This window comes from Mustela erminea, chromosome 2 (genome assembly GCF_009829155.1).
Source record: "Mustela erminea isolate mMusErm1 chromosome 2, mMusErm1.Pri, whole genome shotgun sequence".
Classification (NCBI taxonomy): Eukaryota; Metazoa; Chordata; class Mammalia; order Carnivora; family Mustelidae; genus Mustela; species Mustela erminea.
Window position 1 is genome coordinate 47,153,822 of NC_045615.1, and position 14,418 is coordinate 47,168,239.

Consider the following 14,418-nt stretch of genomic DNA (forward strand, 5'->3'; position numbering starts at 1 on the left):
TTCAAATGGTGCGACAAAAATCCGTGTCCTTGAACGGTCATTGTAAATCCAACTTAAGGGGCATAAACATGGAATTTAGTGTTAGTAATGTCATTTGTCTAAATGACAAACTGCTACATACTTGAAATGACAACACTGAGCCTGCAGTAGCAAAGGATGCAGGGAGCCTCTCTATAAACTCTTCTTCCGCCTGAACAAAAGCCTTGCACCTATTAAGCAAATTAAGCAAATTTGGTTGCATATATTACCTTATCTGTTATTTAACCTGAAAGAAACCAAAATCTATTCCATTTCATTTAAGACTGATTTACGTTCTTTTTTTTTCCTTCTAATTCAAACATTATAAACCCAAAGAACTAGTCATTCCTCCCCACTTTTTTACAGGACCGCTACATGCCCTTCCATGATGCTGAATGCTAATCCCATAAATGAAACACCTAGTTAATGATATCGTACATCAGTAATGTTTGAACTCTAGAGTAGTTTCTCTGTGTTTGCTTCTTTGTTTTTTAACCACAAAAACCAGAGGGGGAAGTGTGGGAGCAAGTGGGTTGGGCAGTGGCAAAAAAACCTCATGACACATTACTCCGCCTCCCTGTGTTGGTGGAGAATGTCTGCAGCAGCATTTAAATTCTGGGAGGTCCTGACTGTCAGCAGCAGGAGGAGAAGGCGAGCAAGGCAGCATCATCCAGGACTGGGTTCTCTTCTCAGCCAGCCACAGAGCAAGGTAAGCCCGCACCTCGCTGTCCCAGGCATTCCGCTTCATTTCAGGGTGGGGAGGGCAAGTTGTAAGGAAAAGAGCTGAACTGTAAAGCTGTTAAGCAGACTTATGCCGTTTTAGTCTTTTAATTGAGCACGCCAGATGTATTACAGATTTCCTGGAAGAAAGGTAACTGGGAATTTTGAAAGCCAGTCATTTATATAACTCAAAAATGCTTGAAGTCCTCAAAAGAACTGAAAGATTTCTTCCAAACGAGAAAAAAAAGAAAAATTCTATGCCCCTTTTGAATGACTATATATATATTATTTTTAATGGGTAGATGGCTGTGGAAGCATTTAAAAGGAAAAGGATCTTTAGTGGCAATGTAAACTAATAATTATGCTATGTTTCAATGATAAAATGTATCCATCCTATTTGCAAGGAAAAAAAAAAAAACCTTTCTGAATATTTCACTTCTGTATTTAGCTGTTAAATTCCTCACCAAGATACCTGTATGACACTATGCAGACTTATTATCATGAATAGAAAAGCTGTTGACTTTTTTCAGTGTTTTGGATTTTGTTTCAAATTTCTATAATGCCTTTCTTAAATAACTGAGCATTGAGACAGCTTCATTTTACCCAAGTAGTACCTTTTTAATAATTTAAGTTAAAAATCACACTTAAAATACATGCTGGAAAAGTGAAGAAAGCAAGTTGCTTTCAATAGTTTTATTTTCTCTCTCTTTGTGTTTTTCTTCCCTGAGAAATAAACATTCCAACAGCAGTTTATTATTTTAATTCAATTACTAATGATCTGTTTTTAGGTTAGGATAGCTGAGCTGTCACATAGTAATGGTATAATCCCTGGGACTCTAAACCTTTTTTTTTTTTCTTTTAAGAGTTTATTTATTTATTTGTCAGAGAGAGAGCAGAAGCACATGGAGAGCTCCAGGCAGAACAGGCAGAGCAGGCAGAGGGAGAAGCGGGCTCCCTGCTGAGCAAGAAGCCCCATGTGGGACTCGATCCCAGGGCCCTGGGATCATGACCTGAGCCGAAGTAAGGCGCTTAATTGACTGAGCCACCCAGGTGTCCCTGGAATTCTAAATCTTAAAGTTGAATATAGCCTTGTGAGATTCCTCTCTCCCTTGCCTAATAGTGAGAGATGGAGTAAAGAGGAGGCATTACAAATAGCAACTCAAAAGGCCATGGTGATTAAAACATATGTTTTCTCCAAAAAGTAGAAAATATTCTACAGGAAATATATTTTATTTGTAATAATTTTGTAGTGTACTAGCATAAACAGGTATCACCATTTTACCCTACAAAGAAATCAAATATTCCTTACAAAATATTTTGCAGGAAAAATCACCATGAAAATTGCAGTGATTTGCTTTTGCCTCTTAGGCATTGCCTATGCGATTCCGGTGAGTACAACTGAATCTTAAAGGATATTTCTCAAAATAAATGAATTGTGTGCTCCCCTGTGCTAGGAACACATTCACATTGTAATCTCTCTTGATCTTTTCTGTTTCAAAGATTAAGCAGGCCGATTCTGGGAGCTCTGAGGAAAAGCAGGTAAGCATCTTTCAGGTTTATCATGAAGTCAGATGATTTATGCAGCTGCACGAGAGGCACTACATACATATTTGTTGCCATTTTACTTATTTTCATAGTCATGCTGTTAATTATAAGTATTTATTGACTACCGGCTTTCAACCTAGGCCAGTACTAAGCACAGTTAAAGATGGTCACCGACTTAACGAAGGTTCCATTTACAATTTTTCAACTTCATCATGGTGGGTGAGCCATATGCATTTAATGGAAACCATACTTCAAATTTTGAATTTAGACCTTTTCCTGGGCTACCAATGTATGGAACAATACTTTCTTGGGATGCTAGGCAACAGTAGTGAGTCACAGCTCCCAATCAGCCAGGCCATCACAAGGGTAAACACCGATATGCTTTCAACCATCCTGTACTCACACGACAATTCCATTTTTCACTTTTAGTATTCAATACATTAAATGAGATGTTCATGACTTTATTATAAAATGGGCTTTGTGTTATGTGCTTTTTGCCCAACTGCCAACTAATGTAAACACTTTGAGCATGTTTAAGCTCATGTTTAAGCCCTAAGAGGGGCTATCATGCCCAGCAGGTTAGGTGTAATAAATCCATCTTTGACCTACCATATTTTCAGCATGTGATGGGTTTACTGGGACATACCCCCATTGCAAGTTGAGGAGGATCTGTATAGCCTTTAGTAAATACACATTCTTAACACCAAACTAGTTCTTTGGGCCATTATCATTTATGTAAAAGGAATTCTATGAAGTCATGTGACTTTTTCTTTCCATGAGTCAACATACTGTACTAGACATAGAAAATTCCATCCTTTGCTTACTGAGTTTAAAATCTGTCTCACACATTGGACAGTTTGTATGATTCATAATATCTCCTAAGATATTGGCTAAGGAACCCATTATAAAAAGAAAGGTTTTTATGCTGTTTGGATCTGTTATGCTTGTCAGCTGACTTTAACAATTTCCTAACCAAACCTAAGACGAAATCAATAGATGTACATGTCCTTCCAAAATGGGTGAAACTGTGCCAGCCAAATAACAAATGGGCATTGTTCTGAGAAGCTCAGGCTAAAAGGCACACAGAGTTCAATCCCAGATAAACAGAATAAAGGCCTGTATAGAGTTGCCTGGGGTCACTGAAAAGAGATTGCTGAATGAAGTCATTAGGAGAAGTTTGCTGCATGTGTTTGGATGTGCAACTAGGTAGGTAGAGGCATGTCTGTTTTCCAACTGATTTGAGAAAACAATAGGACAGAAAAATTAACATTTACAGAGAAGATAGAGTTCACACTATATGAGGCAAGAATTGGTGACTTTTTCATAGAATTAATGTGGCACATAAAGCTGTAACAGTATAAAATTATTCAGTTCCATTGAGGAGATAAGTGAAGAGCTCAACCTTCCAGCATCCTAGAAATTTAGAGCTAGTCGGAAATATGTGAAAGTTATAAGGCTATCCCTCTGAAGATGAGCATTGTTGTCTGCGAGTGTTACGACTATCAGGGGGTTTTAATCTATTTGTTTTGTTCACCTATATTGTCCTCATGGTACCTTATTTTAAATCATAAATTTAACTTACAAATGCCTTCTCTCTGAGCACATATTATATGTAGCAGCAGGAAATATATATATTAAATATATATAAATTATAACATATTTACATATCCTCTTTATATATTTTTAAATTTAAAAAAGAGAGAGAGAGAGGGAAACTTGGAACTCCTCTAGAACTCTAGTTTCACTTCTTTTAAGGCAAGGAACCCTTTCCTCCAGCAAAAGCTTTCAGAGAAGCCCACTATGACGCTGCTCCAGTTGGAGCCAGCCCTGGAGAAAAGACCAAGTGCTACCGACTGGTTGCCTCCCTGCCCCTCCCCCACCCGGTGGCTGGCTGTGAAAGGGACCCATGGAACTGGCCAGGGCTCTCATTCTCAAGGACAGGGAAGGGAAGGGATTGGCTCTGGGTGATACAGCCTATCAGATGACACTTACTCAGAGCAATTTCCATTCTCTGTCCTAGGATAGTTATTTTCCAGATAAATAACTTGGCTAAAGGAAAGACCATTCCACTCACACCTCTGACACGATGGAGCAATGGAACTTCTGTGCCATGATGTTAATATTATAATAATATTATAGTTCTGCATGGTCCACCCAGAGCGCAACTAGACACATGTGGCTCCTGAACTCACAACGTAGCTACTGCAACTGAGGAACTGACTTTTTTATTATATTCCATTTTAATTAAATTAAACAACCATATGCTATACGACCGGAGGATACTGTATCAGACAACCAGCCTCAGAGAGTTCCTCCTTGTTCCATAGAGGGAACAGTGAAGATCACCACTAATTAAGGGCACCTCTGCTTTAGACGTGCTTTATCTGAGGGGATATTTAAGCTAGTAAGCACAGGACAGGAATGCCCGGTGTCCAGCAGGCACACAATGCCTCATTGAGAAGAGCTAGTCTGCATAGGTTTGAACCCCGACTCTGCCACTTAATTTCTTTGTGGCTGAGTTTCTCTTGATCTGTAAAATGGGAATAATGATACCTATCTCACAGGGGGTTGAGAGGATTAAATGAATATTTGTAAATCACTTTGAAAGAATGCCTGATCTAAGGCAGTACTATATAAGAGTGTATTAAATGAATCTGCAGGAGAAAGGAAATGTGAGGTGTCTCAGGCTCTGGTTGACCATAGAGAGGCATATTACACTTATCTATCAAGATCAGTGAAGTACAGTTGTTTTTTCAGTTTATCACTTAGAGATCCTTATGTTTCTTTCTTTAATAATGACAAATATGCAACATTTTTTGTAGCTTTACCACAAATACCCAGGTGCTATAGCTACATGGCTAAAGCCTGACCCATCTCAAAAGCAGACTTTCTAGCGCTACAGGTATTTTTAATTTTAACTAATTTTAAGAATTAAATTTCTCACAATTAAAGAACAACAACATTCAGGCCAATTAAATGGATCCTTCCTGCCTGTCAGTAAATGTGAGCTTAAGATAGCAATTGATCTGGTTATGTCCCCCACTTCAAGCCACCCACTTATGAGGCTGAAAAATAAGACCTGCTTTGGATAGCAAAGGCTAACTTTTGAATTAAAACATGAGATATGTTTGATATAAACTGATATGTGTCCCTCCTTCTTCAGAACATTGTGCTCTCTCAAGAAAATGATGATTTTCAACAAAAGGTGAGTCCTCACCGTGAGTCAGAAGCCGTCCATGCCATAGAGAGATGAAAGAAGCCACTCTTTCTCCTAATGACAAGGCCTGAGTTTGAATCTGACAATATTCTATTAGCAAATGTTACAGTAAATTGCCAATTTAAAACCTGCTCCAAAAAAAATGTATTTACTAACCTTTAGAAATACCAGGTTTCATTATCATATGATCTCTCTGATATGAGGAATTTGAGAGGCAGCGCAGGGGGCTGTTGGGGGTAAGGAGGGAAAAAATGAAACAAGATGGGATTGGGAGGGAGACAAACCATAGGAGACTCTTAATCTCAGGAAACAAACCGAAGGCTGCTGGGGGGTTGAGAGGGAGGGATAGGGTGGCTGGGTGAAGGACATTGGGGAGGGTATGTACTATGGGGAGTGCTGTGAATTGTGTAAGACTGATGATTCACAGACCTATCCCCCCCGAAGCAAGTAATACATTATGTTAATAAAAAAAAGAAAGAAAAGAAAGAAATACCAGGTTTCTTCAGATAAGTTTAGTGTAGCAGGAAATGTTTACTAATGTCTGTTATTTGAAATAGTAAGCCTCTTAACATTTTCTTTAAGGTATTTTGTAAATGTCTTATCTACTATCTGATAAGCATCTAATAATGCCTACAAAAGCCAAGATTTTAATCTCAGGGGAACATTTCTGTTCCTAACATAATGGTTTAGGTGACAGCTATTGTTTTTTATTAAGACTATTGATATATTTGCTAAACAAAGAGATAAGTTAAATTTGTTTTCCTTAACATCTGTTTAAATATGCAAAGAATTTCTAACTAGGAAAGTTAGATAAATAATCCAGTTTATTTGCTAATCAGAAGTTTAATAGATATTCAGTGATTAATTTGGTTGAGAGCTTTGAGTTGCAGTTGACAGACAAGCATAATGGAGTTACCTCTTGCTTATGCATGCTGATAAGGGGGTGGTTTTAGGTTTTGGTATATGCATTAATACATGGATGCTCCAATCTCCTGAGAATTCTCATTTCAAATAAAAAGTAACCTCACAATTATGTATCTGTATTCATTTCATCATTGAATTTGGTAATTTAAATAATATCTAATATGAATAAGGAAAAGCAATCTTATCCATGGAAACATTATACTCACATATATGGCTTGAAAATGTCTATGAAAGTAATTATTTGTGGAAGAGCAAGAAAAATACCTCAGATTATGATTCCATTCATCCTGGTGTTAAAAAAGAAGTTGGAAGATACTCACTTTGCTCCTAGAAACCACTGAATACACTGTTGCGAATGCAAAGATTCTGAAACCAAATTAGTCTGTAAGACAAATGCACCAGGAAAGACTAAGGGAAAATAAAAAACTATTACCCCAATTTTTCTGGCCATCTTGTTTTTCAGAACCTCTCAAGCAAGTCCGATGAAAGCCACGAAGATGTGGATGACGATGACAGAGATGATGTGGACAGTCAGGATTCTGTGGATTCCGAAGACGTAGATGATGACTCTAAGCAATCTGATGAGTCTGACGAAGTGGTCACTGATTTTCCCACTGGCATTCCAGCAACCCAATTTTTCACTCCATCTGTCCCCACAAGAGACTCAAATGATGGCCGAGGTGATAGTGTGGCTCATGGACTGAGGTCCAGATCGAAGAAGTCCCACACATATGAAGTCCAGGTAAATCCTTCAACAGACACAGACGATGACTTGAGCCCTATTCTAGGAAACCAGAGTGTGTCTATTCCCATTCATTTATTCATTCATTCATTCAGTAGGAATTATTAATTTATGACTTTTTAAAGTTTTTAAAAATTATTTATTGTAGAGAGAGAGCAGGAGGAGGGGAAGAGGCAGGGAAGACGGACACGCAGACTCCACCCTGAGCTCACAACCTGAGCCAAAATCAAGAGTCTGGCGCTAAACCGACTGAGCCACCCAAGTGCCTCTAATTTATGACTATTGAACACGAAACATTTTTTCATTTGGTGATTTTACATTTAAGTTCGTGCAATTTCTCCCTACTTTTGTCTCTCAATAACAATGATCTTTTCCCAAATCCTGGCTCTAAAGCATTTTATTCTATTCACTTTTTTAGATTAAAGAAAACAACTTTGGAAAACAGCAACTATTTTCACAATATAATGGTCATGCTTTGAAGTTAAATACCTGAGATGAACTGTAGGGTTGCAAATTTTGTTTAATCCATAGTTGAAGGATCTGAATTTGACACATAGCCTTGCCACTTACTAATCGTTTTACTCTTTCACTTTTTTCACCTTCCCTTTATGTAAAACAGAGATCATGAGGCCTACATCATAGTCTTTATCATATGCATAATTGATGTGTCTATTAAACTAAAGGAGATGAATATGTGAAAAGACTCGGTTAAAAACAAAGTAACACGCTACTCCTGTTTTCTGCTGCAGCCAAATTTAGACAATTTTCAGTATAATTGGTCTAAAAGTTAGAAAGCAGAATAAGACTGTTCCCATCCTTGGTTCTTCATTTAATTCTTCTTCCATTTGTTCTGTGATTCAGTATCCTGATTCTACAGAGGAGGACTTGACATCACTTGTGAAAAGTGAGAGTACGGAAGATGACTTCAATGCTGACCTTCTTTCCCAGACAGTGCGGGGAACTTCTGACAGGGACAGCCACGCAAGATACAGTCAGGAAACCAGTCAGATGGATGACCATAGTATGGAAACCAAGGGCCGCAGGCACACCAGGGAGTATAAGCTGAAAGCAAGTGATGAGAGCAGTAAGCATTCCCAGGAGACTGGTAGTCAGGAAAATTCTGAAGTCAGCAGTGAACTCAACATCTATATTGTTCAAAGCCATGAAAATGAGCAAGTCCTAGACTCCGGGAGTGTGGAAGAAGATAAGCACTTGAAATTTCCCATCTCTCATGAACTAGACAGTGCATCTACTGAGGTCAATTAGATGGAGAAAATGCAATTTCTTACTCTGCTTTTAGTGAAAAGAAAAAATACACTGTAGCAGGATGGGAGACAATATGAAATGCTTATTTCTCAGCTTAGTTGGTGAAGGTACATGTATATGGATCTGGAAAGAGATACCAGTTTTGATCATTAGTTTAGTGTGTGGCTTCATGGTAACAGCCTTGTAAACTAAAAGCTTCAGGGTTTGGTCTATGTTCTTTTCATAGAAGAAACGCAAGCTGTCACTGCATTGTAATGTTTGCTCTTCTTTTATGAATAGAAATTTATGTAGAAACAAACAAAATACTTTTACACACTTATAAAAAGAGAATATAAAACCTTACGTCACTATAACATTTGTTTTTTAAATTAGTATATATTTGGTTGTGATTATTTTTTTCTGTGCGTGTGAATAAATCTTAGTCTCAGATATAATGAGTTTAGTGGTATCTTTTTCTTTTTCTTTTCCTCTTTTTATTTTCCCACAACTTTATTGAAATATAAATGATTTATAACATTGTGTAAGTGTAAAGTATAGCACATGACGATTTGATACACTCGTACTGAAAATGATCACCACCATTGCACTAGCTAACACCTCTAACTTGTCACCTTCTCAGTCCTGTTACATAACCATCATTTCTTTTTTGTGCTGAGAGCATTCAAGATATACTGTCTTAGCAATCTCTTACTACTTTAGCGAACCAACTAAGCTTAGTAGAGAGCAATCCGGGGTTTGATGGTTCAACCGTACAGATTCTGGCTGAGTTAAAGTTCCTATTTACAGAAAGAGAATTCAAGTTGGGGTTGATATTCAGCCAGAAATCCCCCAACCATGCTGGACTCTTTAACGCAGGAAAACACCTTTTTCTCATTTTTACAAAGCTGATATAAAAGCTAACGAAATCCTAGCTGCAATCACAAATCAATTTTATTGTTTTTCATCACTCATCATTAATTTGCTCAGTAAATTTATTGCTTTTTTGTCCTTGGATGAAAATTTGATAGGTTCCATAGCAGTTTTTTCCCTAACTATTTTGATCAACCTTAGATAATAAGCAGTCCTCTTGTATTGGAAAATTTTAAAATGCAGTTTCAGGTAATAAGCAAGATTTTCAATTTCATTCAAAACTGAAAGTTCTAGAAGCCTGAAGTGGGACAAGAATCTTTACTTCCATGTCTTACTCCTCTGCTCTTTCTAAAACTAGAAATTTCACTTGGAAATTTTAAAATTCTCTATTAAGTAACTTTTAGGACAAAAAGGGAAAAATTAAGGGGCAGATTTTCTTAAAAAGAATCATAATGAAAACACAGAATCAATTGATTATAGTTAAATCAGTGATCACAGAAAAACCATGGTCTTAAATTCCTGCAGCAACAAGCATATTAAAAAATGAAAATAAAGAGGCGCCTGGGTGGCCCAGGGGTTTAAGCCTCTGCCTTCAGCTCAGGTCATGGTCTCAGGCTCCTGGGATCGATACCCGCATCTGGCTCTCTGCTCAGCCGAGAGCCTGCTTCCCTCTCTCTCTCTCTGCCTGCCTCTCTGCCTACTTGTGATTTCTGTCTGTCAAATAAATAAATAAACCTTTAAAAAGAAAAAAGAAAAGAAATAAATTGAGCTCCCATCTTAAAAATTAGAAAAGAACAAGTAAAAAAAAAAAAGTAGAAAAAAAAAGTAAAACAAAATAAAGGGAAGGAAGGAAATAATAAATTTAAAAGCAAAAGTAATGAGGTAGAGAAGAGAAAAATAGTAGAAACTAATAAATGAAAATGTTAGCTTTTTGTAAAAACAACAACAGCAAAATAGATAAACCTTTAACTCACCTAGTAAAGGAAGGAAGGCAGAAAAAAACAAATAAGAAATACAAGCAAGAAGATAACCAATGACACTGGTAAGTTTTTAAATATTAAAAGAGACTACTTTACACAACTCCATACAAATAAAATGGAAGACCTAAGTAAGTTGGATTATTTTCTAAGAAAATACAACTTATCACCATTGGTCTTGCTATATGTAGAAAGTATAAATAGACAGATTTCCATAGAGGAAAGAGAAAAAGCTACCAAGGAACTAACTATAAAGACCAGATCCAAATGATTTTACAGGGAAATTCTATGAAAACTTCAAAGACCAGAAAAGCCCAATCCCATTTAAATTGTAGCACAGAGGAAAACTCTCAAATGATCTCTAAGAAACAAATATATTCTGACACCCACACCTGGTTAGATTACAAACACATGCACACACATGAAAATTATAAAGCAGTCTTACTCATGACTAACAACGGAACAATTCTAAATAAAACGTCAGCAAACAGAATCTAAAATCAAGTTTAAAGACTGCATCATAATCAAGAGGGGCTCATTCCCAGACAATGAAGCTTCAATATTTGTAAATTCATCCCTATAGTTCATCATGTAGTTAGATCTAAGAACAAAGATGTTATGCAATTAGATAGATGTAGAGATGACAAAAAGGACTTTGCATTAATGAGCTTTTACCAGGATGAAAATAGTGAGTAATTAACAGCCCCAACAGCTCAGTGACTTACAGGGTCGAATACTTTTCTTGTTCTCACTCACCAGTCTGTGGGTTATCAGGGATGCTTATGCTTCCGGCTTCAGGATGGACTCAGGTCTGCTCCCCATGCTTTCCATTTGAGATCAGCAACTATCAGGGGCCTTTCAGATGGTAGAGGTAGAAATACAAGAGGGGTGAGCAGAAACATAGGATGTTTCAGACTCTGAACTTGACACACTACGACTATTGATCATTTAAAGCAAGCCACATGCTCACACCCCAAACCAGTGTACAGGTGAAGTATTCTCTCCCAACAATAAATCATGATAGAAGAAGGGAAAAAAGAAACAACTGTGAACACATAGTAAAATGTAGCACAGCCTTTGACAAATTTCAACACTCATTCTTAATTTCAGAAAAATAACATAAAAATTAAGATACACTTTCTTAACACAATTAAATATTTTATACCTCAGTTTAAAAACCAGCATCCTACTTAATGGAGAAAAAATTTTCATTAAGATCAAGGACAAAGCAGTTATGTCCTCTGATGTCCTCTATGTCCTTTGATATCCTTTGATATGTAGCAAAGTATTAGAGATAAGTTAATAATCATAAACGTTCAGATGCATAAAACTTGAGAAAGACAAGATATAAATTATATCTCTATGTAGATCATGTAATACTACACTTAGAAAACAAAGAATCAGTACTAAAGATAACAATTTCTATAAAGTACCATAATATAAAGTTTACCTGAAACTTATACATAAAAATGCAAACAGTAACCATTTAAAAGATACGATGTCGGGGCACCTGGGTGGCTCAGTGGGTTAAAGCCTCTGCCTTCGGCTCAGGTCATGATCCTAGGGTCCTGGGATCGAGCCCCACATCGGACTCTCTGCTCAGCGGGGAGCCTGCTTGTCCTCTCTCTCTGCCTGCCTCTCTGCCTGCTTGTGTCTCTGTCTGTCAAATAAATAAATAAAATCTTTAAAAAAAAATAAAAAATAAAATAAAATAAAAGATACAATGTCATTCAATATAGAAACTAAAAAGGATAAAACACTTAAGGAAATGTGCCAAAACTATATTAGAAAAACTTCAGTAAGTGAAAAGGCTAAAAAAAAACTTGAAGCTAAAAAAGGCTTGAAGAAATCAAAAGACATCATTTGTTCTCATATAAAACAACTCAACACCATAAAGATGACAATCCTCTCCAAGTAATACATAAATGTGATTCCAATTAAAATAAAGGTAAACTTTTTCCTAGAGCAATGCAAACTAATTCTAAAGTTTATATGGAAAAATAAACATGTAATAATGGAAGAAAAAATCCTGAAAAATAAAAGCTGTAAGAGAGGACTAGCCCTAACACATATTAAATCAGACTATAAAGCCTCTCTAATAAAAACACTGTGGTACGGGCAAAAAAATAGAGTGGGAAGGGAATAGAAAATCCAAAAATAGACCCAAATATATATGGAAACTACTAGAGGGCATCCAAGATAATTTGGGGGAAAAAATGGACTTTTAAATAAATGGTGTTGAGTGACTGGATATTCATTTGGAAAAAAGGTAAAATTGGATCCATATCTCACACTACACAACAGAATAATCTCCAAATAGACCAGAGATGTAAATTTAAAAGGAAACTATAAAAACAATAGAGAAATACATGAGGGAGTTACTTTATAACTTGGGTGTGGGGAAGCTTTCCTAACTATGAGAAGACTCAATCCCACATCACCTGCTATAAACTAAATGTTCATGTCCCTCCAAAATTTGTAATTTGGAACCTAATCCCCTAAAACAAGGGTGTTAGGGTCAGGGACTTTGGGAAGTGACTAGGTCATGAGAGCGCAGTTCTCACTAATGGGATCAGTGTCCTTAGAAGAGAGACCCCAAGAGTTCCCTGGCCCCTTCCATCACAGGAGGTCACAGTAAGAAGATGGCTGTCTATGAACCAGGAAGCAGGTTGTTACCAGACACCAACTCTATGGAGGCCTTGATCTTGAATTTCTCGGCCTCCAGAACTGTGAGAAATAAGTGTCTGTTGTTTATATAAAGCAGCAGGTCTTTTTGGTATTTTTGTTATGGTAGCTCAAACAAGCTAAGACACCCCGATCCTTGAACTCATCATTAGTGGGCTGCCCCTTGGGCTCCCATTATATTTGCTTCATTTGCCACTTCATCACAATCAGCCACAGGCGATAGCTTTATTAATTATGCTGTCCCTGCCTGCCATAGAATACAAGCATCCCATTTCCTCCTGGCAAGCAGCTCCACACTGGGCTCAAAGCCAAGGACATACCAGGTTAGTCCAATGAATCCTCGAAACTAAGGTTCAGACTTCGTGAGAGAGAATGGCTGGTAGCCCAGGGGATGGCAGAGAAGTTTGTCACGTTATCCTGGGCCGCAGCAGGTTTATAGCTGGCGGGCGGACGCTGGTCAAAACGGGACACGTCCCATTGGGGCACCGGGAGGCTGAGGCTGGCAAGCAGGAAACCATGCACCACGACTGCAGAGCAAGGAGTCAGGAAGGAGTCAGGAAAGCTCACCGGAGAGTGAGGGACCTTGGGTGTTCTTGTGTGGGCCTAGGGGCGACCCCATTGAAACAGCAGAGAGATAGGACACAGACAGCAAGAGCCCATTTCCTGTAGCGTCCCTCCAGTGCCATCTACTGACAAAGCTGGCCATCATTCCAGCTGGCCCTGTGCACAGGTCCCATGCCAGTACCATGAAGCAGGACAGCAGGAAACTGACAGGTGTCACAGGTGGGTAAAAAAGCTGATTCCCGGGCGCCTGGGTGGCTCAGTGGGTTAAGCCGCTGCCTTCGGCTCAGGTCATGATCTCAGGGTCCTGGGATCGAGTCCCACATCGGGCTCTCAGCTCAGCAGGGAGCCTGCTTCCCTTCCTCTCTCTCTGCCTGCTTCTCTGCCTACTTGTAATCTCTGTCTGTCAAATAAATAAATAAAATCTTTAAAAAAAAAAAAAAAAAAGCTGATTCCCGCTCCTTGGGCAAAACGAGTAAAAAATGGGCTTGGGAAATCTCTTTAATGATAGAATGCAAGGAAGCCCTCAAAGACAAAAGAGGGTCATAACCAAAGGACCAAAACCAAACTTGAAGGGGATTTTCATTCGGTAAAACTGGAGGGATGTGAGAATAAAAAGAATAATGGCAATAATGAATTATAACAAATTAAATGTTTTTCTTAGTTTCACTGCTACATAGTGATACTATACGAGAGGGCATAAAAGAAGGAAAGGTCTTCTTTACAGATAAATGCCAGGTAATAGTAAATGTAGAAGGAATGATAAAATTAGAAAATCAACTTGCAACCCACAGTATAATATTGAGTCAGGGAATGATCACTAATGAGTGTTAAAATAATTGCACAAAAGGTTATTGGCAACAGAATATTCACCTTGTCCAAGAAGATCACCTCCATGAATTAGTGATTCCAAA

General features: G+C 37.9%; 1 protein-coding gene across 1 annotated transcript; it reads left to right on the forward strand.

The window, feature by feature from the left end:
• The first annotated feature begins 598 nt into the window (after positions 1–598).
• SPP1 (secreted phosphoprotein 1) lies at positions 599–8,866 on the forward strand. The gene is made up of 6 exons (XM_032332838.1): positions 599–727; positions 2,062–2,126; positions 2,239–2,277; positions 5,447–5,488; positions 6,888–7,166; positions 8,028–8,866. Exons 2-6 carry the CDS (start codon positions 2,073–2,075, stop codon positions 8,430–8,432), a joined length of 819 nt encoding a protein of 272 aa, XP_032188729.1. The 5' UTR covers positions 599–727; positions 2,062–2,072; the 3' UTR covers positions 8,433–8,866.
• Positions 8,867–14,418: the final 5,552 nt, after the last annotated feature.

Bases quoted from the DNA above. Each gene is read 5' to 3' on its own strand.
- SPP1 (XM_032332838.1), top strand. From the start codon at position 2,073: ATGAAAATTGCAGTGATTTGCTTTTGCCTCTTAGGCATTGCCTATGCG. The intron at 5,489-6,887 runs GTGAGTCCTCAC...CTTGTTTTTCAG, and splicing joins ATGATGATTTTCAACAAAAG to AACCTCTCAAGCAAGTCCGA. The intron at 7,167-8,027 runs GTAAATCCTTCA...TCTGTGATTCAG, and splicing joins CCCACACATATGAAGTCCAG to TATCCTGATTCTACAGAGGA.